This window comes from Ptychodera flava, chromosome 10 (genome assembly GCF_041260155.1).
Source record: "Ptychodera flava strain L36383 chromosome 10, AS_Pfla_20210202, whole genome shotgun sequence".
NCBI lineage: Eukaryota > Metazoa > Hemichordata > Enteropneusta > Ptychoderidae > Ptychodera > Ptychodera flava.
The window spans coordinates 8,553,465-8,579,658 of record NC_091937.1 but is presented as its reverse complement, the minus strand read 5'-3'; the positions used below and the strand labels follow the sequence as shown (position 1 = coordinate 8,579,658).

Below are 26,194 nucleotides of genomic sequence, written 5' to 3'. Positions count from 1 at the left end.
CTGTTCGCCTGTCAGGCTGGTGAATAATGGTTCCTAGATATTCGAGTTATTCGAACATGTTGCGTCCAGGGTTCCTGGAATTTTTCCCTCAATAAATAGTCAAAACATGAACGATATTACAAATGCGAGCAACCCTGTACATGAATTATTGAGCGGGCCATGCAGTCAACAGACATAGCCGTAAGAATACTAACATCTTTCGTCAAAAAATCGTATTGCTGATCTGTTGGCTTATCGTTCGTCCAGTGCACTTTAATTTTACCACGACAGTTACTTTTCTTGTCGCTGGAAAGGTACAGTGTCAACAGATTCCAACCGAATCCTATTAATGTAGTCGTTTGAATTAAAATATTATGATAACGCTGAATAGCAGAAACATACAGTGCACCACACACAAAAAATGTACACAGCATATTTCTTCAACTCGAATGAAATCGACAAAATCGCTCGGTGTTAACACACATATAAGACAGCAACATCCTTCGATAGGACGTTGGAATTCTTCATCTGAGATCCTCAAAGAGTACATGATACAAATGTTATCATTTTGGTCCACATATACGTAAAGATCGCTGTTCAATATCAGGTCCGGCATGTTCAACGTCAAGAGGCAAATAAACGTGCGTCGCAGGGCTCCAATGAAATGTATCGAGCGATAAAGAATGTTTTAGTTATTTCTCAGTAGATTCGCTGTAAAGGTCACAATTGTTAAAGTGTATGACTTTAGCAGATTAGTCTGCTTTAATCTATGAGATTTCTTTAGAAATGCCACTTCAACATAGTGAAAGAATAGTAACCCGAATCATAGTATGGTGACGTCAACCTCCGATCTAATCTTCTGAAAACGATTATCGTCTGTGTATGCTTGAAAAGGTTTTGGAGTTCGGTTACTCTATTCGTCAACAACTGTGCCGTTGGATTTCTGCAGATTTTTCGCGTTCATTTCTTCTGTGTAGGCCTGCATGTATCCCTCCTTCATCTTACCCATCATGAATTCAAACACGGTGAGCCACGATTCCTTGACCTCGGATGTGAATCTGTCCTTGAGTTCCTGCTCCCACACGTCGAGCATGGCCCTGGTGAAAATGTCGAAATAGTCCGGTTTGAATCCGCTGAAATTCGTGTGTGACCTGCCCAGTTTCAGAAGCAGCGGAGCGAGTGATGTCTCAAGACTGTCCAGATTGTCCACTGCCGCCCCAACACTTTGCATAAACCTGGAAGCGTGTCCTTTGAAGTTCATGTCCTTCAGAAGTTCCTCGCCTTCCTTGTCCCGGCAAGGGAATAGCTGTTTCACCTTGGGTTCCATCTCAAAAATCCGCAGGAAAACTTTTGTGCCGTTCCCTGTCATGTCATTGGCGAGGGGCCGCCACGTCTTACGGACGATTCTCCTTTGCCGATCGGTAAAAATGTCCGTGTCCCTGTTGGTAATTTCCCGGGCCTGTGAAGCCGATGATACGTTGCACCCCATATTGGACGGGTATCTTTGAATGAAATCCACTTATGTCCTCTTCTATATAGTGCAGTTTACATCGAGTGAAAAATTAATCTTCAAAATTCTCAGACTCAAATCACTGCTAGATTGTAGAGCACCACGTTCAAATCTGGAATTAAACAGAAGAGCAATGTGTAAATGCCTGTTGTGCTAGATACATCAAACGACGTGTTGTCTTGACCTCAAACTGCCTTCGCGTTGCCATGGCACTGCCACGAAACCGGAAATTGCGTCACCGCGAGTATGTGGTGGTAGGCCTTGCCGAAAATTTATCTTTCCGCACACATTCATGACAACCGAGGAAGACCTTAAGTATTGAATTCGAAAGCGAGACATATTTTCTTTTCTCAAAGTCTAAGGTCAATTACCATGACAGTGAGTCATAGCAGTTTGTTCACGCATTCCGCCAGGAGCATTCGTGTTTGTGAAAAAGCACAGTAATTAGTCAAATGGTCTTGGTCGCCTATTCATGACAACCCCAATCTATACAGCAATTTTACAGCATCTCGCAGTCACTGGGAAAGACCAGCTCCCCGAGGATGACGGGTCAAAAAATATTTGTTACACAAGGTGCAATTTACCGATTATTAGCTTGTGACAATGATGCGCAGGTTCCGAGTTCTATCAATTTTCAATGAAGAATAGCGTTCGGAATAAAACACACAAAAAACGCTGAAGAAGTGTGCTTGAAAGATAGCTAGTAAGAGCATGAAAGGTTTATGCTGGAACGATTAAGAAATGCTTAGCAAGGAAGCATTCAGCCGTTAGCTGAGGGCGTTGGACCGATAAAATACACGCTGGAGTCACATTGATATTGCAATCTTTAAACGGGTCTTGCCTATTAGTCTTCACTACTTATGGAATTCTGACTTTAAAGATAAACATTCAAAAGATCGGTTTATAATGGAATAAGCGACAATATAAATATTTTGATCTGACTTTAAATCGATAAATGTTAAAATAAGATGGATCCCATAAATGCCAAATCTATCAAGTACTGTGAATACACAATGGTATGAGAATCTACGTCGAAAGGTTTTCGGAAAAGTCTGTCTCGGTGAGTTCTTGCAATATGTCTGCGTGAAGCCATGCAAACAACGCAGCAATTTGAATTTCTTAACATCAAGGCATGTAACCACTGAATGTCGCAGTTTGTTGAAATTTTGTTTTAGTGAAGGCAAATATGTTTCATGGAAATATGCGGCATACGGATGTCTAAAAGACATATGATTTGACGGGTTTTTTACACAACTACTCTAAGTTTGATGTATTTTGGGAGTCGGTGTAAATTTTATCAAGATTCCGTAGCAGCAAGCGAACACACCTTTTAAATACATGTTTGGGACTTTTTTGCAGCTTGTAGCTGCATGTCAGACGAATGACTTACGCACGAAGTATTTTTTTGTTATAAATCATTCTATGTGACTCTAACTCAAACTAGGGTCTAATATGCGCCAGGGCAGGTGACTATTTGCTCGAAGTCAAGGGAGGTAATGGTCTCTTACCTCGAGGATACATATATAGTCACTTGCAATTGTTTGGATTTTAATGTTTTCATCATATGCCTATCTTATACAACTTTAACTCAAATTTTGGCGTTCATTTGCAAATGAAAATTACATACTTCATATCCACTGCAGGCGACATTTCGCAAAAATAGAACAATTTTCATCGTCGAATCGGTTTTTATCCATTTTTAGTAAAAATATCGCATTCCCTTATGTCTATCATGTAATTTTTTTATTTTTAAATCCTTCACTTGTCAAGTTGAAAATAGTTCCGGGTCAGTTTCAGTCACAATGAATTCAGTATGAATGAATTATCGGATGAATTATCGTTGAATCTTATGGAACGCGCGTTCGATGTACGAGGTATGCAATAATAATAAAATTATACATAGATTATATCGCATTCTTGAATACCTGGCAATTCAAACGGATTTCGGGAGTGAAAGCAAACGCTAGGATATATACAGAAACTTAAAACTACTTGAACTTTAAACATGTTTTGTGAGATACTTCTCGATCGGGGAATGTCGATTACAAAAAGAGAAATAGAGCTATGAGCAATTTAGCCTTCAAGAGAACGCGAGGTCGGATGATAGACGGGCGAGCAAAGTGTCACTGACAGAAGTTACCCACAACACGCTGTAATGACGATCGCGTGTTTACATCTGTCTGTTCAGGTGTCTGAACTGAGACACTAGTAAGAAAGTAATTGAGTGTCAGGTTATCCGGGCTATTAACACGCTCACTGATGTTCTCTGATGATGTCGAATTGCTTTGACTGGTCATGACTCTGGGGTCATAACCTCAACCGATCTGCTGTCGTTGTGACGTATGTCTTTTGCACAGCAAGAGGTACATCTGACCTTAAGAACTCAACTAGCTGTGTTTACACACACAAACTTAGAGTAACTGTGATATAATAACGGCCAGGTAAAAGTGCATTAAGGAAAGTTAGCCAGAAATAGAAAAATATTGCGAATGAATAACACAGTTGAATGAACTCGTGTTTCGCGAACACTTTTCGTCACGTTCAGAAGCTCAATGGTAGTTTCTGGTAAATTTGGCAAATAGAATCCTTGTTGTTGTGGTTGTTAAGAAGATTAGCAAGGTCATCTGTGTTTTCGCGATGGAAACATGTCCCTTGGTGTTTTTAACCAATCGGTCGTCTAACAGCCAGAACTCATCTCGTTCAGTCACCTCGGATTTGATGGAAATATTTTGTCATCGGTGAGGTCGTTCGACTGTGAACCGAGGAGTGTCCTTTAATTGTCCCTGAATGAGTGCAGTGATCTCAGCTGATGACAACACTTTGTTATCCGATAGTCTGTAATAAAGTATACATCACGGACATTGGCATCACATGCTGTAGAGTTAATTCGAATCGATCAGTCATTTATGAAAACGCTGGTAGTACTTCTGTTTTTTAATATATGAATGGTTTGGGGCATGCCCTGCGGTTATCGGCGTACACAGTAGTGATGGATAGAATACATTCAAGAGTCCAACAATAAAATATTATCAGATAATATATGTGCATTGTTCTGTGTCCAATACAGGAGTAGGCTAGTCAAATTGTATGAGTTATCAAGCCATAGCGAACAACACGTACTGCTTCAATACAAGTATCTCTACCAACTAGAAGCTACTATATTTTTGTAGTGATGATCGGTCTGTCCGCATCTTCACTATATACACTTGCTCAGGGCAAGTCCGTAGAGAGGTCTGACCAGTCATGACATGAAACTGCAATGTTATTATTCAGTGCCATGCCATAATGAAGTAGAAAGAGAACAGTTATTGACAAGAAGATATTATCAAGTTCAAAACGTCCGGGATTCTTCTGCTTTTCTAATCCAGTATGAATCGTCGGTAGTTCCAGACTCAGCGAAATCCACTCTGAAACCTACAGCAATTTACTTTACAGCGTTACTCTCCGCATAATTCGTCAAGTGTATCACGTCAAAATCCCAAAAACTAATCCCACCATTTAAAAACCTGATCTGAGCCACGATTGAGATATAAAGTTAAATCCTTTCAAACGAACTGGATTGACCTAGAAGTAAACATGCTGACGTCAATGGCTATATCAGGTCACGGGCCAGAGGAAATTGAACCAAGAGCTTGTGGGTGGCAAGCCTGTTATTGCGTAGAACTGTTTGATTGAAGATTTCAATAGACTATGTCGAAGTCAGTTGACTGATCATTCTGACTGGCAAACTGTGACCATACTGACCTTTGATCTTTAGGTACTTTTAACGTTGAACTTAGGAAACAATCTGCTCAAAGTTGACAGGGTTTAAGACTGTTAACTTAACATTTGATTCTGGAAATCTCTGACAGTCTTCAAATTTTGTAGATAATGAATAAGGTATAGAGACAGTCGTAAGAAATTCGTTTACTCAAGAGAAACACAGGAAATTACACACCGGATATAACCACGGAAAACAGATCATGAATTACATTGACAGATCAATTGTGAATATACAGGGAATGTACGACGAGCCCGTTCCATCTTGCCGGGTGAGGGGGCGATTGCGAGGGTTGGAAATTGTCGGTTAATCGTTAGTGCCATCACGCGACGAAGAGCCTATAACGAGTGGGCCATTGACGTAAATTGCTCTGCTATTAACAACAAAGACGACCTTTAATCGTACTTTTTCACGGGCCTGCAGCGTTCAACTAAACATCGTAACGGTTGAATAAATGTGCTCTGTCTGAAACTTTACAAGTATCCGGGATCCCTTGAATGAGAACTCGGCAAAACATCGGAATGAATCAACACATTTCATCTCTAGATTATACATATAAACATCAACATTCCATTGTCAATTCTGGTATTGCTAACTGTTCCAATTTTTAAAAAAAATCTTTGCCAGATGGAAAAATCTATCGAAACAATGCTGACAATCTATAATGCTGAATAAGCATTTTTGAATTAATCTTGATGTGACATGATGAAAATAAGCTCAACCAAAGAACTTCTAGGTCTTCGGACTGTGAGCTCAATATGTCTAGTGTCAGTGATCGCTAATGGGGAGTGAAACGTAAAGATATAGCCTAAGCAATTTAGATACCAGTCGAAACTGCTTTATATATTCAATTTACCTTAATCTAAACATTTTTATCTACCATAATATGCACTTCTCTGAACTAGAATTTCCTTCCTGGAGAAAGCGTAAATAAATATACATCGATGGACCACAAAATCAAGATATAACAGCAATCCTTTGAGGAAGAGAGGCAGATAGGTACAGTAGAGATGAAAAGACAGACTGAAAGATCGAGAAAGACAGAGAGAGAAAAAGAAAACGTAATTTTCAATGTTATGTGACAAGAATTTCTATATGCACGACAACTGCTCGTTGTGAAACATGTTCATACTGTACAATGAAGAGTCTAGTAGAAGAGAGAGAGAGAGAGAGAGAGAGAGAGAGAGAGAGAGAGAGAGAGAGAGAGAGAGAGACCGACCGACCGACCGACCGACCGACCGACCGACAGAGAGGCGATAGACGTCCCCCATACTATATATAATCGTACCCACCGACATTTATGTATAATTGTAGCCTCTCAGAATAACGTCTGATTCTATCATATGATTACATCATTCTATTAGATATTATTCCCTAATATTTTTCTTCGTTCAGCGAAGGAAAATACGAGTGACGTAATGACCGTGTCACCACGAGTCGAAGACGAGTGGTGACACGGTCATTACGTCACGAGTATTTTCCGAGCTGAACGAAGAAAAATATTAGGGAATAATATACTTATCACATGCACAAGCCAAGAATTCGTTATTTTTTGCAAAATAAAATAAGTTTTCCATGACGATTCCGCGTTTAAACTTTTGAACTACTTTATGAATAAATATTAGTACGTCGTGCACAAGTTGTCAATCATTTCCAGTCGTCCGTCGTGTGTGTTAGCGCTCACGTTCGTTCGTGTGTGGAGCAAATGACAGCTCTCGGTCTACACGTAGGCTACCTTCCGCAAAGTTATACTCTATTTCAAAGACAGCATAGTCCTAGAAATTTATCACAGACGAAGATACGCTATTTTTCGGGAACAAATATCGACTGAATCTCGACGGCGCGAACACTGTAAACGTCGCTCCTGACCCTGTTTGCAATGCGTACGGAACCCACGGTATACGCGACCAGCTTCGAGTTCGTTGTTTCCGCAAATTATTCACGTAATTCCTTCGGAATATACAGGCGGTAAAATCTTGTGTTAACATTGTTCAGATTAGTAATGTTGTAGTCTGTGAAAATATCGATTTCATTACATGACTTTGATCGTGGGAGAAACATCGGCCGCCATGTTGTTTGTTTACATATTTACGAGCACACCGAAGATCGACAAAAAAGGTCCGACGCACCAAAATTGATGACATAGACGCGGGTTGTCGTGACGTAGAACGACCAGAGAATAAATCCCGTATTTTTTGTTCGGAGACGACAAACTTGGCTTGTGCATGTGATAAGCATTGTTATCGAATGTCCACAAAAATTAAGCCTTGCATATATGTTATTTGAGTTGAATTCATGAACGGGCCATCCTTACTATAAATTCCCATCCTTACTATAAATCTTCCGTCTGGCCATACTAAACGATAAATAACGTCCTCTGCAATAACGTGGCTCATCAGCCCCGCAGCTATTAAGGAAACGCGCCATTTATCGGGGAGACAAATGACATGTGGCCGGCCACACAACCATCTTGCAGTAACCAAGACATTTTCGCATTGCCAGTGAGAAATAAATTAAATTCAGGAAATGCCATGCGGCGTGATACGTAACGTTACATCCGCTTTCCCTAAGTAGAAGATAAATTGGGCGAATCCTATCAGTTGATAACACGATTGGAACTAATTTTGGATAATTGGATTTTCATATTTTTCAAATTTCTCAAAAGTTTTAGTTGCCTTATAGCTGAATGTCTCAATATTACAAATGTCTCATAAAAAACAAGTGTGTAACGTAAAAAGAAAAGCAGATGAGATAACATTTGAAGATTTTAAAGGCATTACTTTACCATCCAATTATCCTAAATTAGTTCCAATCGTGTTTGATGTAATCTTGCTGTCATTAAAGCCCCAATAGCTGCGAATGGGTAGTAAACCGATCTCAAACTATCCTGAGTTTTCCAAGAGTTTTCTTTGAATAAGACCAATTACAGACTGAAAAATTGTATAAGTGTCGAAAGTGGCATGTAAATTCAAACGTTATCATCATTAGATTTTCCGCCATTTTCAAGAACTAATCATGTGACAGAGAAAATAAAGATACCAACGCCAAAATGTTGGCCATCGTGTGATGTGCATTCAAGTAAATGGCATCATGCTTGTTTGTTTTATGATCACGATGTGTATGTGCAGGAAATACTGCATTTTTTGTACTTTTCTGTGGGGCGCCATTTTATGAGAGCGGCACCCGTCTATTATTTAATCTGTAAAAACGCGTAGGCATGGTCCAAATCAGCGAGCAGTGATACTTCTATACATGTCTTTCAGTTAGCACATTTACACAAACCAACTTTGGTTTAAAGAGGCACTCCCACTTGGTAACATTTTTAAAACACATTTTTTTAATGCCAACGGTCGATATTTGACATGGCGACTCCGCGCGGATCGCGAGATATCGATAAAAACATGTCCTTTCCCGAGCGTATTTTTCACATCCCGAAGTTTTACGATCGTTTCCGGTTCTGACCCGAAATCCCCCGAAAGTGTGTTGTTGTGCTGATTGACGATATTCTAAGGAGTCCAAAAACGTTCGAATGACGCAATTAATTTACCTCCTACTGCGATGACTTTATATACATCATTATCAATGCCTTTACCCCCTGGTAATTCTTTTTAAAAACTTCTCCTTAGTTTTTGTCGTTTTCATTATTCTCAATCAGTTGTATTAAATTTTTAAACAATACCATATAGATATCAGTTTTTACGTGTAAAATATTAGTTGCCTCTGATGACTACATTTTGTCGTCTGCCACACAGTTACGCGTGATTCGATACACAGCGGCCGCCGCGTGTGGTGTGCGCATACCACGCGGCGGCCACTATGCATACTATGTATCAACCGCACCTATCTGTGCTTGTCACCTATGCGAATTCTGGTGGAATCAGCAAACTTTGTTTTTCGTTTTTTTGCCGAGTCAGTAGGACTCGGCTTTCTCCCATGGGACATGACCGCTCACCGACGCGAGTGGTACTGCTGTGGCGCACAGCAGCGTCAGCGTAGACTCGTACTCCATAGCTTAGTTGACAATGGCCCCAGTGCCGAACGTTCTATGTTCGGAAGCTGAATTCAGGTGGGCCACCGGAATTCAAACTTTAACTTTTTTGAGGACATGTTTTTATCGATATCTCGCGATCCGCGCGCAGTCGCCATGTCAAATATCGACCGTTGGCATTAAAAAATGTGTTTTAAAAATGTTACCAAGTGGGAGTGCCTCTTTAAATTTGAAAATGAAATCATGAAAAATAATGCATAGAATTCGCAGCTATTGGGGCTTTAATGATGTGGTTTTATATATGAAACATAAAATTGTAACAGTTACTTTTCAATAAACTCAGTATACTGGCATGAAAGCAATCTGTGATTAACCAGAATAATGAATCTCAACAGAAATGATAGCAAAATAAATAAAGCGGAATGCGAAAATGTGACCAACATTTACGCTACGTTCGAATGCCACATCATATAAGGGTTCAAAACAACGGCTACACAACGTCTAAGCGGCCCATAAAACATGTACTTTTCAAAGCTTCCGTTTACTTAAATATTTTGTCGTTGCAGGGTCTATGTATATATGTAGGTTGAAGTGATAAAAGAGTGAGTCATCATCGCAGCAGCTTGAAGATCATTATTCAGACTTTGGTTTCAGCGATTGAGTCGGAACCCTGCTGTGTTTCTACAGTGTCAACGTCCTTTAAAGTGTGTCTGGGTTTTCGATGACGTCTTTGTTTCCACTCGGTCATGCACAGAATGTGCAAGATGGCCTTACTCTTCTCGCAGGCTGTGAACTTTTGCTTCGCGGATACATGTCGTCGAGACGTTTGACTTTCTGTAACTACTCTGCACAATCCGTTATCTTTTCCCCCGAATTCGTTAAAGGGACAGAGGCTGTAACCGTTTTGATGACTTTTCACTATTTTTGATTATAATGTCAACCGCAGTTTTCTCGTCTACCTTCCAAAAACACAATAGTCAGCCTGTGAACTCAGACTGTACATGTGTAAACTGTAAACGCATTGGTTGACACAAGATTAGAATTCGAATATATTCAAATATTTCACTCTCAAATCGGCGCCTTGGAACGATATTTGACAAACATGTGATTAAAGTACGAATGAATTGCGAAAACGTATTCCGCTGGCTTTCTGTGGAAGAGACATACAGTTGCTTTTAGCCTATGAATACATTTTTCATCATAGTAGGATTAGGGAATATGGTAAAACTCGTATATAGATATGAGTGGCAAATGCGCCCCAGTGGTATTTATCTTCTTTCGACTAATCTCATGAGAAACGAGCTTTAATTCAAAAGTTTTAAAATGGCATTCGGTAAATTGTATGTTGTCGCTCGCAGTCTATTTCGCTCTGAACAAAAAAACCATCTCTGTCAAAGTTGTAAGTTGAGGAAAAATTGAAATTGTCGTTACGGGGTGGCGTCCGAATGGAGATTTCAAAAGTCCTGTGATGAACAAATATGTCGGTTTTGATGAAATTAATCTCGACTATTGGTGTCTAGAAACATATAATTACAGCTGTTTCGTCTAGGTTTTGGCTATGATTCAATTGAATGTATCCTTCAGGAGATAAGATTAATTTCAAAATTGAATTTACAACAAAAGTTGTCTTCATTTTCTCCATGCCTGGGTCACGTGTCTTCTCTCTGCGTAAGATGTCTGTCTCTATCTCTCCGCCTGTCTGTCTGTCTGTCTGTCTGTCTGTCTGTCTCTCTCTCTCTCTCTGTCTCTCTCTCTCTCTCTCTCTCTCTCTCCTCTCTCTCTCTCTCTCTCTCTCTCTCTCTCTCTCTCTCTCTCTTCAGCTTAGCCATGACAAGGAGAATGTTTTATGCGCGCCGAGAAAAGTAGAACCTTTCATTTAAAGGTTAACATTGCATTCAGGAGTCGATTGAACCTGTTCACAGCGTTAGGAAACCAGAAGTTGAATTCTGATATATGCTCGACAGAAGGACAAATGTCAGCGATAGGCGATGAATATATATAGCCACTTAATATTAAATGTAATATTTTGGTACAGAACCTTACAGTGTCTGCTGCACTATCGACCTACTTGACTTTTAATCATCATGAAAGCCATCGTTACAAGTGTGTTTGTACATGTATGCTGAATAAGTTCGCAGGAATTTTAAGTAATGTGCGCTGCGAAGGGACCTCAAACAGATGGTGTCTGTTTCGTGCTCGGGTTAGATAAATCAATCTGATGTATCTTAGCCTATGCAAACTTCGCGCAAGAAGGAACGAACCCGAACTATAGTCGTCTGTGGAGCTCATTAAGTATTCGTGGTGACTCATTTATCACACAAAAAAACAAACAAACTAGTGAAAAAAAAGATAAAAATATGTTGAAATCAACACGTAAACAGGTATATAGATTCAGTTGAAAATCTTTTCCGAGGTGACTTGAGTGATTCCTGACTAAATCCTTGTGGACAAAATGTTATGCACGTCGTTACACACCAGGAAAAATTCCCAGTCACTGTTTTCTTCATACATTTATGATATCTGGCCGCAAGCACAGAATTCTTGCACAACGCCGTTTGTTAAAATGTTTAAAATTGTGCCATTAATTATAAAGCTTTCAACTTTCCAGAGATATATTAGATTTTTGCATGTGCATTTAAGTTGCACTGATCAGTGGCTGGGATTTCTGTTCGTTGAGATTTAACAGACGGCGTTATTTCAATCCTTGAGTAGAGACAAAGGGATGCATCTACCCTTCTGGCGTGCGTTATGTAAATTGGAAGTCTAGATGTCGACATAGGAGAGAAGATAACTTATTGTGTGTCTGATATATTACTCACAATGATTACTTTTCAGTGGTCCATAGCTAAAGTAGTTTTGTTGTCTTTGCATTGCTTACATCTCTTTTGTCGCTTACAGATCTGTTTTCAGATCGTATCGATTCCTTTTTATTGAAGTGGTTAAAGACTCCGTAATATTGTTGTACGAATGGTCTATTAAATTTACAATTGCATTGAAATCTCAATTTATACCGAACATTATATAAATTTTCTAATACAATGTACGTTTTCAAGGTTACGTAACTGTCTTGTATGAGAAGGAGCGCAATCTGCGAGCGAGATGAGACCCACTTACAATGAAAGCAGCCGATCTCAGTGTAAGTTAGTATACCGTGTACACATAGAAGTGCGTAGCCAAATGTAGCAAGCGATCGACTAAAATATTTAAAAATATCTACAGATATTGTGAATGTTATGAACAGCGGATCAAGTGGTATTTATTCACTGTATTATTATTACGACCACGGCCCTAACATCAGCTTAATAGTGATATTGATCCCCTGTTAAATACAGTGTGACGATTAGTTCGAATTGCTACAGGGTTCTTTCGTTTTCTATGCTCGATATTTAAACAACTACTTCCAACCCACGCATGTCACTTAAGAAACTGAGGTACTGTGTGTTTATCGGTGCCACGTAGGCTAAGCGATCGGAAATTGTAATTTAAACTGAACTCATGATAAGAATTCCCTATTCATGACTCAACTGCTACACTATTATTTGCCATTTTACAGAAAATATAACCACAATGTACTTCGATTATACAGGTCTGATTTGCTTTCAGAAAACTTAGACGGCGTACTTTAAGTTAAGGCAAACCATGAATAAGAATGTTGCTTAATTTCCGTCCTCCGTGTCTTTTAAATTCAGCCGCAGACGTAATGATAGAGAGAGAGAGAGATAGACAGACAGACAGACAGACAGACAGACAGACAGACAGAGACTTAGACTGCAGATTTACTCAAGTAAAAACGACAGTGCTGCGTACAGAGGCACACTTCATTACTATCATATCGATAGTTTGGTTATGTATGTCTCATGATCGCCACCGTACACTATGTACGTTAATTTTCCTCTAGAAGACATATGAGATTGTAATTTCATCTCTGTAGCTTGCGTCTTCATAACACTAAATGTTGGCAGAGATTGGAGAGTTTTCGCTTTAAAAAATTTTACAGCGATATTATTGCAACAGAGAGAATAAAATAGCAATTTTGTCATACTCCGACGTTTTTATTATAGCAAGCTTTGCACGTCACTTTGTTCCTTAATCTATACTTAGTCTGTTGTTACATGTAAGTTGTAGTAGACATGGTTTCGAACCGATACCGAAGGCCTCCTCCACCAGGTCTTCTGAAATTAATACCTCGTCGGGGTCGAGGGTGTCTGAGGTATGCAAAGGGTCACAAGAGGGTAATACAATTCCTTGCCAAAGAATGTACAGCGACTGGCTAGCTATACATATGAAACCATATTTTGATCAAGTTAGAGGAGCATTCAACAAAGAAGTTCCTGAGGCGTTTTTCACATTCGAATTCAAATATTAGTAAGGCCCCTTTGTCAGACTCGGAGAAATAATGCGGGGAGTGATCACAAGACTTTACCCAATGAATGACATCTTACGACGATCGTCATTTAATATTCGACTCGGAGTCGATTTCGAATTCCCCATGAACCATTAGAATTGTCACTTTGAAGAATATTCGATATCTGTCCCCCATACTCACCGCACGTCATATATGTTCTTGATTACAGCACATGGAATGGAAAACATTTAAACAAGCACTTGAGAGGTGTCAGGGTTTTAATTTATCGGTACTTCGTCACCATCTGATAACTTATAAAAACAACAATATCACCCTTTCATTATGTGACTAATAACACGTACAACGAAGCACTTCAATGTCTCGGAGTTTACCTGATGAGGTAGATTTTTGCCTTGAAGTGTTGTTTGGCAGAACTTGAAAAAAGTTATCAGGAAATGTTTTGCTTTTAAATGAGATAACCATCTTATTGAAACATTTTGTTGCATAATGCTAAGGAATTGCATGCAAACCTATCACAAGATGTAGTGTATGGGGTTCCTTTGTCGGTATTTTACAAATGAGTAAAATAGTTCGTAAAAGTGCAAACGCAGCCTGATTATGCGGAGTGATTTATGTATAATCCACACAATTAATATGTCGAACCTCACTTACAAAACTTTACCGATTCTATAAATTTTGTTGAAACATATGTTACTGTCAGATTAATGTTAGAAAGTATGAACACCTTAACTCTACTGTGTATATATGATTAATATGCCTGGTTTGTGTTCGAGAAGCCAATTTTGGTAATCAGATTGTTTTTATCATTTCATTCAAATTAATCTTTCTCTGACCTCCTAAGACTTGACAGATCGATACTTGAAGTGTCAATGGCAAATTCAATGATTATGATGTTCAAAGACGTCTATTTTGAAGTCAAACAATATAGCATTATGATTAGAGATTAGGTTACCTTCAATTAAATCCGTGCATTATCGGACTCAGTTAGTTCTTACCAGACTTCGCAGTCCAATGTGAAATTGCGAATATCGTAGTGGCGCTACACTGTATCCACATTACTAGACTATACATAACAGTCTCTTTGTCCCTGGCTGTCAGGGTCTACGTGTCTATACATCTTGGATTTTATGTTTACCACTTTTAGTCTGTTGCTGTCCCTGTGTCTTCCTACCTCCTCTTTCAACTTCTCCCCTTACACCTTTACGAGTTCGTATTTGAATATAATGAAATTGGCAGCAGACATACAAAGATACAACTATATGTATGATCTATTATCATATACCCATGCTCATATTGCTACATCCTAGTGACGTTCACCGTAAAATATCAGCCGTGATATTTCACGGTAAACGTCGAGATATGCACGATGAACGTCATCAGTTTTAGAGTTTTTTTCCCGAACTACATTAGCAGTTTGTCGGTAAACAACGTAACCAAAATAATGGCTGCCGCTCCCCGCCTGCGAAGCGATGTCGCCGACGTAAAAACTTGAAGGGCTTCGAGGAACACGGGTATTTCTGGTTGCAAAATACGGAAATATCACGTTGAGTCTCGAAATTTTTCCCATGGTATTTTTTTTGGGTCAAGCTCTAGCAAACATTCTGCCGTTCGCACGGCGCCGGCACTGTGCACGGTCTCCACCGAACAGGTATGTAGTGAGCGCATGGCGTGACAGCGATGTCGCGCGCGCGACGACTGTTGACATGGCAACTCTAAGGGTAAACTAACAAAATGGCGTCCTCTCCGCACGAGCTCCGTGCCGTACGACGATCGAAATCAGGATAGATTTAAAGTTGAGCAGTTTTTGATCGGTTACAGTTGTAGTAGCACATTGCCCCTTAAAATGTTCCTTCTGTATGACGATTTTTGTATCCCGGTGTCTTTCTTCTTGGGTTTCATTGAGATATGGATGACTTGCAGCGATGTCGCGCGTGATGTTGACATCTTCGTCGTATACTTTATGAATGAAGCCTGTTCACATAAACATTCTGATATTTATGCGCAAGGCGTAATAAAGTAAAGCCTCAAAATTAAGTTTTTTTGTTCTATTAGTAAAAATTCCCTAAAATTATGGGCATGGGTATATGATTAATCGGTTATTACCCAATATCGCCTGTTCCTCGTGTCGTTTGTGCTGCGTCAGACAATCGACTTTGTCTCGTGTCTGACGCAGCACAAATGACACTCATGCTGATACGACACAGGAACAGGCGATATTGGGTAATAACCTCTAATGATATCTTGTGGAACGGATGGAGATATCGAATATCATTACCCTGTCTGCCATAGCGTTCATATTCCCGTGCAAAGTGCAGCGACCGAGTACGACAAGAGTGGTTGCTGACGCCAGGTAAAGGAGATACCCAGAAGCCGAACTGTTGGATGAGGAGCCCTTGTCGTTAGGGCTACAGACGAAATAAATTTGATGGTGAATAACGACGTAAACGATAGACCTCATCCTATATTTCACATTAATCATAAATGTCTTGTGCACCGTGAATGAGTCGACAGAAAGATTGAAATGATAAACCACCGGGAGTCAGAAAAACCGTACGGTGAAGGTAATAATTTTATCCGGTAAAACGCCTAGCCTTCGACAAGCTTGCGAAATTCATTCGCATTTTTATTTCCCCGGAGGGTATCCATCATCTTGTCGGTGATTAAATCTCAACAAATAGGGAAAACTCGTGATTTCAACTTTTTACAAATCGCTGCCAAGCGTGGCCAGTAGGATTTGACCGGTCTGCCGCATAACATTTCTGTCAGTAGTAAAGGTACATTTACCATGTTACTATACATTTAAACACACTGATTAGGTAATCCCTGCACAGCGAAAACCTGGCATCGTGATGTTTGTTAATTCTTATCTCCAGTTGAAACAGGTTACAATCTACTGGCAGAGTTTCTCATAACTGCATCGATATATTTCATTTGGCGTGTTAAATAAAATTCTTTGTTTGCCGTCCACGTGCTAATAGGTTTTCAGAGAAAATTAAGAAAACAATTACAATTTTAACACTATTGCAAATACAATTATAATTTTTCTAAAAGAAACCAAATTAAAATTGAGCTTATGTCAATACACTTGTGTTTTTTGTCTGTGTTTGTTTTTCCCTGGCTGGCTGGTAGGTTTTTCAAAAATCAAATGACGGCAGGCAAAGAAGTTTATTTAAGTAGCCTTATAAAAAAATTCTCTTTCTTCATATAGTCTGACTCGATCCGCAAAATACAGGAGCTCTTATGTACCAGTCTGAACAGAACTGTAGAAGATTCCACTATTGGCAAGAAAGACAATGTAGACTTTTATGACGTCAGTAGCGTTGGGCGCAAAAATATGCGAATAAATAATACGGCGGAAACTTGTGAAGCTATGAACTTTAGTCATGAAGACATAAACATGAAGTTCAGCGTCTTGTATTGTCATTGAAATAGATCAATCACCAGCAGACTAGATTTAAGGGCCACTTTATGATAATGTGACTCTAAATGTGACATTTCAAGGTAATAAACCTTGATGTGACGTGATGCACACGTGTTATAGACGTCACTTGCGTCGACGCGAGGGTAGATATATACATTCGCTCAATCTAAGAGAAAGAGTTCGATTGTCTGACCATACAATACATCATTACCTTAAATCACAGTACAAATAACGGCCGAAGAAAGAATCGCTTAAGTGTTGCATAGGACCGCTCATTACGTTACTAGATCACATGACAAGGGTGAAATTTATACAATCCAATTAAACCTAATAATTAACACAAGAAAAAAACGATTACGGTCAACAAGTACGGGTATTTTCTTCAAAATGATATAATTCAGAATGATAGCTAAAATCTATTTTACTTTTAGTAGTTGGATCATATAAGAGTAGTCTCGTGCAAGTGCAGTCGAAGCATATGGATTTATGACGTCACTTTATGCCCGCCACATAGTGCTGAACATTTATAGAACTGTAAGTCATCGCCAAAGTTAAAGGTTAATTAGCAGACTTTCATCCAACAAGCCAAATAACAAGTATTAAAAAAGGATCCGACTTCACTATGATTGAAGATAAAGTTTTGGATTTTCTATACGGGGTTCTCGTGATGAGATAAAGAGCTTAAAATTTGTATTACGGTTCTGTTTCAGATTTGAGATTCGAAACATTACACTGTAAATCATAAACACTAGTTCACATTAGCGACACCTATATGGCATTATCCCCCTTCAGTTTTCTTGGCGACAGTAACATGAAATATGGAAAGAGTACTTTGTCCTAGAGCGCAACCGTGTAAGTCGTAATCTAGATGATTAACTGAAGACATTTATGCACCGAATGGTTTTTATCATATTCTGAAGGATGTTCACACTACAAGTTTGCTCCAAATTTTCATAGAAAAATGAAATTCATGCAATTTTTTCACCTACACTTCTTCATGCAACCTTTTAGACACAGGTGTTTTCTCTTATTCTCAGTCTATGACTTTACTACGGTCACGTGACCACGTAAAAGCGTGTGAAATAGTCCTTTCTGTTTTGTTTCGCGGAGCATCGAACAAACTGTAATTCACTCTAACGATGAATCGTTACATGGCAGCCATTTTGAATACACAAAGCTTTGCCAACAGCAAATTTACCTCATGACGGTCGCATTATCCGAGATATCCATGGCGACTCGACAGATCCTCGTTCAAATAGAATAAAGAGGATTCAATGAATACCACTATAAAGACATCTTCGTTTGACTGTTTTGCTCAAGAACGAGAAAATGCAACCGCTAACGCTCGGATATCTACTCTGCAGCGCTGCACGTAGTGACTTCATCGACCGATGTGCAGTAATTTGATTCGGGAGACGAGCGTGAAACGGGGGACTGGCCGATACCTATCGATGTTTACTGCGCCGTGAAATGCCGTGGCCCCCAAAGACTCGGTCAACCGTAGAGATGTCATTGGGATGCATGAACGCCTTGCCAAGTAAACCGCTTTTTGATCACAGTCGGCTTAATCAAAAGTGTGAGCATTTAATGCTTGTAAGTAATCTTGCCACAGGTCTGCCAGAACAGCTTGTATACACACAGGGATACAGGGATGCGTGTTTGATGTAAAGGCTACCAATGAATTGCCATTTATATTATACAGATGACAATATATATATATATATATATATATATATATATATATATATATATATATATATATATATATATATATATATATATATATATATATATATATATATACAAATACACCCGTAAAAGCATAGCCGCGACGTCTAAATCTATGGAAATTCCATCTTACCTCACTTAAGACCATTCGATTCGAAAAAAAACACCTAATGACGATGTTGAAAGGTTAGCATCCTTTCCGTCATGTTGTCTTCTCGGCTCTGCTGAGACTCGGGAACTTAGACTACCCGGCTATTTCTCTGTGATGGCGCAAAGCAGTCAATAATAAGCCATTAAACATCCCGTCAAGATGATTGCTGTATCGATTCTTTCCAGACCAAGAGGTCCTCGAACCAGGTTCTGTTGACCGATAAGCGTAAAATTATATTCTGTTGCAGGCAATCGCTCTCTGCTTCCTCGGCATCGACACACACGCCGCAAACCCACAAAACCACAACAGCGAGACTGGCCAGGGTATATGTCGGCAATTCCACAAGAACTAATCAGCGTTACTTCCTCGCCGACGCAATATGCGGTCGCCACGGCAACCGCGCGATAATGCCTCCGTAATCCTAAACCACAGCTCCGGTTGCGGAACTGAAGTAGGAGCCAGAGACAAGTTGTCATGGTTACCACCCATGATCCCGACCTTTCGAAAAGGCCGACAATTACCTCAACCACTGATCTGATATTTAAACACTCAATGCAACAGTTTTTATCGCAATTTAAACCCTGCAAGTCAGGAAATAGCTTTCTAGTGAAACTGTTCTTACTGTTGCCACTTTCAATCATGGCATGGCTTGGACTTGCAAAATAGACCTTTATGAGATTTCCGAAGCACTGTGAACCGCATAACTCTTTCCGCAACTCTCTAGACTTTGATTAACGTCCCCTTTAAGTGCAGTAATGAATGCTTTAGCCAATATGTCTGCCCCAGAAATATAGATCGCATCAATGATCGGTTAGGGTGCATGAGGCGAGGTACGAAGTCGTGGCGGCCTATATCCTGACGTAGATGTGTCGGCAAAAGTAATACCACGAGCAATCAAATCACATAAGCAACACATAATACTAGATCACAAGTATGCTGCATTCAAATGCCACAACAAGGATGGATATATTTCCTGAAGATTGCTGCAATTAATATTCTTACGGCAATAGAAAAAAGTTCCAATCGCGACTTCGACGTGAGTCATCTTGACTTGGTGCATTTACGATGCAAATAGAACCAATCGACATTCCACGTGGATAGATGAATTCCCCATGTTACAACAGATAAAGTCACGTGCGATGCCAAGACATCCATCGTCAAAGCTGACCACTGTCGTATACAGAGGACAAATAAATCACGACACGTTGTCAAATAAGTGATACAAATAGATTCATATTGATATCTCTAATCATAGTGCAATGACAACGGTCAGAAAATATTGCCGTTTGTTGATAAAAATATTGGCGGGTGGGTGGGAAGTCTTGCACGGACATTTAGACCGAGCGTGCAACTCGGAGAAAAGTCGGCGAGCGGGCAGGGAGTAGAATCGGGTTTTTTACAGGAGTTTTAAGGTAGGGAGGGTGAAACCACTTTGTGAAGAGGTGGGATTGGAAGTTTTGTGATGAATAGAGGGCCCGCCCGGTTTTCGTAATGAGTAATGGACATGGAAAACTGTTCGGTAAGGGAAAATGCGAACAGTTTTCCCTTTCTCACAATAACTCTAAAATGGTATATTTATAAAAACACCGCCGGTTGTTCTCAGAAAGGCTGGTAGGTTGGCCGAGATGAATATAAGGCATGACTAATGTAACATTTTGGAATCAATATAAGCTTGATTATTATACTCACATTATGAAAAATAAGGGAAATTCTAATCGAAGCTCATTAAACTAAGACCAAAATATCCTCCACTTACTGTGTCTCTCAATAGTGACATCACGAAGATAATAGTATTTATAAAAAAAAAGAGCTGTACAAATGAATTGACCGGTTGCTGAATGATAAAAATCAGTTGAACATATCTGGTATCATTATGGTGAAATCAAACAGTGTAGGGTCAGGCACTGTCTGCGTTGAAAACGTGCTTTCGAAAACTATCATGCTAATCACGATCAGTTGCTCCAAGGTGTGTGCAAGAAACTACTCTCTCTTCGGGGTATCTGCGTGATGGATTTTGTTTTCACTATAGACTCCGCTATGACTGACTTTGCCCCAGTACAGTGAACATTTCAGGAGAAAAGATGGCCACACACAGATTGCCTATAAAATCCCGCTGTAGTGTGTGACATGCTTTAAATATGTTTATTAATTTTGGAACAAACGTTTATTAAAGGTTTACAATTTGATTAGGGAAGTCGCCACTTGCATGGAAATTTGACTGCGATGGAAATCGTATGGTTTCAGTTGCTATGGAAATAATCAATCAACCATGTGTACAAATCTTGCTTGACAATGAAAGTGACATTAAACAAAATTAGTCAATTACATGAGCGTACCATACACTGTTTATCATAATTTGAAACAGAACAGCACTAAAGACACATCAACATGCATACTGCATCGATGAAGCCTTATGTCATGTACTCCTATCGTCAAAGAAAGGTTAAGTAGGTGTGATGAGATTTCGAAAACGCATGGTGAGATTTCAAAATGCCATTTGTTCTATAGTCGTTTTGGCCCTGGTTCTGTGCTTTTTGGTATTTTAGCATTGAACATGCTAAGTACAGGTAAATGCTCTGATAAAATGGTGGATAACATGAACAAAGATTATAATTATTGACCTCCTGTTAAATCCGGAAACAACGTCATAGTCCTAACTTACCGGCGCATTTGCTTGTTTCATTTCTCTATAATTGGAGAAAATATACAACCAACAAATGCCACCCTGCTGTTCCTTTGCTATCTACTTTCTGTGCGACTAGAATCATTTACCCGGATGAAAGTACTCAGTTACGTGATGAGAAATTCTTCTAAAAAGTGACATATATCATCAGACATCTTTGTGCTGCTCATTAGCATACTTTTTGTTAATGATAACTTCATTGGGACTTGAACAACCATTTACACTTATTAAAGCATGCATTTACAAACCACTGCCAAAATACAAAGGTGAAATGTGCAGTGCGCCTCTAGCGATCATATCAGCTAATGGCACAATCATTAATTATAGAAGGCATAATGTGAATACTTCCTTCGACCCTTAAATCAAAGACAGACATATATCACACGTACATATATCACAAGTTTAATAATCTAAAATATGTATTTAAAAGTAGGTTAAGTACTAGACGGTAAATTTAGAAACCTGCTGTGATGATAAATGTTTTTCATTTCATCTGTGCAAAGATGACATGGCGTCATCATGAATTCTAATTGTTGCATTCTAATTGTTGCATGTCAATTAAATTAATCGATTTCACTATGCAGTGGCTTACTGCTTGAACTCTAAGTTTACCGAAAAGTGACACATAGTGAAGAAGACAAACCTTTCTATATTTATATTTACGTATTTATAGTTGGCTGTAATTATTAACTTTAACATTTCATGACCCCAGCACTTTATCAGTACACCGATATGTTCCATCTCTTTTGGCTCAGTGGCAATTTACATTTTTTCACGAAAAGTCGAAAAACACACATAAGCAACCGTCGGACTGAAATATGCGCATGCGTGATGGTGAAATCGGCGAACGACTTAAATCGAAGCTAGGAAAGATAGGCATATATTGGACATTTACGTTTTAAGACCTTTCACTGTGGTTAGACGGAGATGAAGTCGTTCATGTTTGATTGTTGATCATGTTCGTAATCGATAATGTGTACGTTTCGTGCGAACTGCTTCTTTCAATTCGATAAACCTAACGAGCAGATGTCCGTTTCTGTAGTATCAACAATTATCTCACAGCACGACACTTCCCGCGATACTTACAACGGCTATATTGTGTTCATGGAGACAGACGTCATCTTTGTGAGGTTTGGAAGACTTCTTGCTTTGTCTTCCACGTCACAACTTACTTGCTAGGTTCGACCAATAATACCGCGCAGATTTCACTTAATGGTTGTCATAGAGATTAACAAAGTGTGAAATATCATCGGTAATCCGTCGGCGATTACACTGTTACATTCGCGTGATTGAAGTCCACGCCATTGCAAACCAATTACAGAGTCCATACGGTATATCGAAAAATAATGTATTTTGTATCCATTGCGCAGCGCTTTGATATCTTGGTACCGAATTATTTCCAGCTTGAACAAAATTACAAGAATAACGAGATCAAAAATCGATACAAGTCGATTTACACAGAAAATGACTCGATCACTCTCGTGTACTGTCACACTTTGATGGACTGAGAAGTAGCAAGAATGCACTCTATCAAAGATACGAAAGGTATGCAAAGATTAAAAAGATTTAAAAAGGAGGTTTAACGCCTTAAGGGAGTGAAATCAAAGTCAGCTGCACACATAATCGGATAAACAAAATGTTGTTCGGAGAAATGCATTCCACTCTAGTCTTGATTCAACTTGATTGGAAATATTTCAGTCTTTTCCCTTTCAAACCGTCACTTAATGTCCTGAAGCGGTCGTTAAGCACGTTTTCAAACACACATATATTCCCGTGGACGTTTATCGGTTTAATGTAGCAAAAGTCCGTTTTTAGCTGATATTGACAGAATGCATGTGTACTTCGACTAATTCAGAACAAGTTGAGTGTAGACTTGATACTTGGACAATGGAAGACCTTGATAAGCGCCTTGACCGTCAATTTTATTCATCTCCTCTCAAAAAAGCAGACTGCACTCACGGCATGATGCAGATTGCATTTCAGAGCGATGCACCGAGATTTAATATCCTTGGTAAATATCTCACTATTTGTCCGTACGGACATGCCTTGATGGTTCTAACGAGCAGATATCTTAGATTAGTCGTGAAATAGATCAGTTGTCATGAAAATCAGACATCACATTTCAGTTGTCATGATAAAAAATGATGACGTCATTATATAGCGTCTATAGCCGTATGATATGCCTCGTAAATTATGTTTTATTACGCTTTCTGGCAACCTGTTTTGAGTTTTAATAACTAGAGAAGAATATGCTGCCGAGGTTTTTCGGTCACGATTTTGATGGAGTTGGCGTTTTACATGTGAAAAGGATTGACGTAAAGTGTACTGAATTTTCACGCAAGGTGAAAAATGCTCTGTTTGACAGCAGTAAGTTCTAGGATTGCGAAAATGAAAGATTGATTTGTTTTCTTAATTCTCACTATGTGATCAAGTACAACTTAAGGACAATTGCCTTGTGTATCCTCACCTGAATAGAGTAGCTGATTTTTAAGATCACATTCATATAATCTGTTTGTCGAGAGTATTGTATAAGAAGTAATTTTTAATTCAAACGAAGCCAACACAAATGCATATATGATGACTGTCAACGCGTTTATTCGCTGAAACATGGGAGTTTCACTTTTCGGTATGTTTCCCCGAAATACATCTGAACAAAAACAAAACAAAACAGACAAATGATATTAATAGCGAAAATACTGTTAACATTCGAAACTATTGTTGCCTTAGGTTTGTCCAAAGCTATTATTTCTGTGGCTGGAATACTCAGGATTTCTTTTGGTGCCCCGAAAACAATTAGAGTGAATGTAATCAATTAAAGAAAGCTATATTTATGTAAGCAGTATGCACAGAACTGCTAAACCCTAACAGTTTGTCCACGGCATCTGTATCAGTGTTTTTGAATCATTGAAATAAATAAACGAATAAAATATGTTTCAGAATGCATTTATCTTCGATTATCAGTAATTCACCAAAATTTCTGAGCCTGTCGGCATCGTAGTCACTTCATCAATATGGTATTTTATAATACGACGTTTCGTTTTAAGTCTGGGGAGATTTTTTCCAAATCGAAAATGATCACGTGACCCAACACGTGGACGAATCATGCAGACAACGTTTTAAAGAGATGCATCGAAATTGCAATGTGTGAGGGGTGCGTGACAATTATCCTTCTCCGAATTGACGAGATTTATATTTCTTTTTTATACAGCATCATCAATTATGAAACAGCGAGATATTCTTTTTTCGCACTGATGGTAACGTAATGATCTTTATATTACCATAATGCCAGAGCGCTGAGATATAATTGAATGTACTATGCGTTCAACAATAAACCGGACTCTATGCCTAGTGGACAAAAATGCTGCCACCATACCATTGTCAGCCGTGATCCGACTGAAATTAATAATATGTAAATTGCTCAGATTTCAAACGCCACTGAAAAACGCCAAACGTTATGAAATCTAGTTATTGGGCAAACGACAGCCGTAGATTTCGAATTTTAGTAGCGGAGATATTCCAAAACCGATATTACAAACAGATATTGAACAACCAAACTATTTTACCGTCGTCCATGTCTTGATAGTTCTGCTTGTTAATATCGGCAAACGTTTATGCAATTAGTGTAACGTGAAAATTTAATGAAATACACAATGATAACAAAACGGTACACAACAGCCCGACCAACGTTTTCAGCATATTAAACAAGACCTTCCCTAAACCACCACCCCTCCTCCAAAAATACGATCGGGAGCGAACGAAGCAAAACAGCGAGTCGACTCTTTTAAATTCAACGATCATTGTGTTAACTACTGGCATAGATTTAAACAAAAGAGGAGCGCAAGTAAACTCAATTGACCATAATGGTACGTAGAGACACCCATGAAGCTCTTTTCTCTGTTGAAAATAAAAACGAACTGATAACAAACAAGCAACAATCTGTAATACATGTTGATTTTCATGAACATTAACATATATGTGACAAGTATGAATACGATAGTTCCCGGAGCAGTGGCGTTGGACATGTACATTGATATACTCTCACTGAGCGAATTTGAGTGAAAATTAAAATTGTACGAGAATTATGTTTGCTCTCATTGTTATGAAAATGAAAAAGGACTGATATCTACCTATACACAGAACAGCGGTCAAATGAGTTGTGTTCCAATGCAGCCACACCAGGCGATCGCAGAAATGATCGCTCACTTAGCTTTTCTTTCCCAACAGCCAGTCAAGGTCATACACAGGTCGTGTCACATGCGTTTGGTTGACGTTAGTCTCAGCAATTTCGTCAAGGCAGTAGAAGACGTTGGAGTGTACAGTATCGCTTTTTTGCGTGCTAAATATATCAGTCTTATCGTTAATTCAAACAGCCAGGTACTAGGTTAATGTAACAATTATAACAGCGCATGCGCAACCGTTTCCTTAGTAACGTAAAGGGAGAGGTCCAAATTTCTTGTCACTTCTGTGTCATTCGATTCGCGTGTCCCTTTCAGCTTCTCCCATTCACACTAGAACAATATTCTCGTTGTTTTTCTTTATTACAGCTAATTACCCAAGTTAAATTCACCGTGGCGCTGATATTTACTACACCATGAAAGAAAAGAAAGG

The 26,194-nt window shown here is 39.1% G+C and overlaps 1 protein-coding gene across 2 annotated transcripts; it reads right to left on the bottom strand.

Annotated features, from left to right (window-relative positions):
* Positions 1–226: 226 nt before the first annotated feature.
* LOC139141911 (neuroglobin-1-like) lies at positions 227–25,940 on the bottom strand. 2 transcript variants are annotated; one of them, XM_070711673.1, is made up of 2 exons: positions 25,714–25,940; positions 227–1,601 (listed from the first exon to the last, which is right to left on the bottom strand). In XM_070711673.1, exon 2 carries the CDS (start codon positions 1,466–1,468, stop codon positions 893–895), a length of 576 nt encoding a protein of 191 aa, XP_070567774.1. In that variant the 5' UTR covers positions 1,469–1,601; positions 25,714–25,940; the 3' UTR covers positions 227–892. The 2 variants fall into 2 exon arrangements, with proteins under 2 accessions (XP_070567774.1, XP_070567773.1); XM_070711672.1 differs by lacking the exon at positions 25,714–25,940 and adding an exon at positions 18,886–19,220.
* Positions 25,941–26,194: the final 254 nt, after the last annotated feature.

What these genes read in the sequence shown, in the direction of transcription:
- LOC139141911 (XM_070711673.1), bottom strand. Translation starts at nt 1,468, where the DNA reads ATGGGGTGCAACGTATCATCGGCTTCACAGGCCCGGGAAATTACCAAC.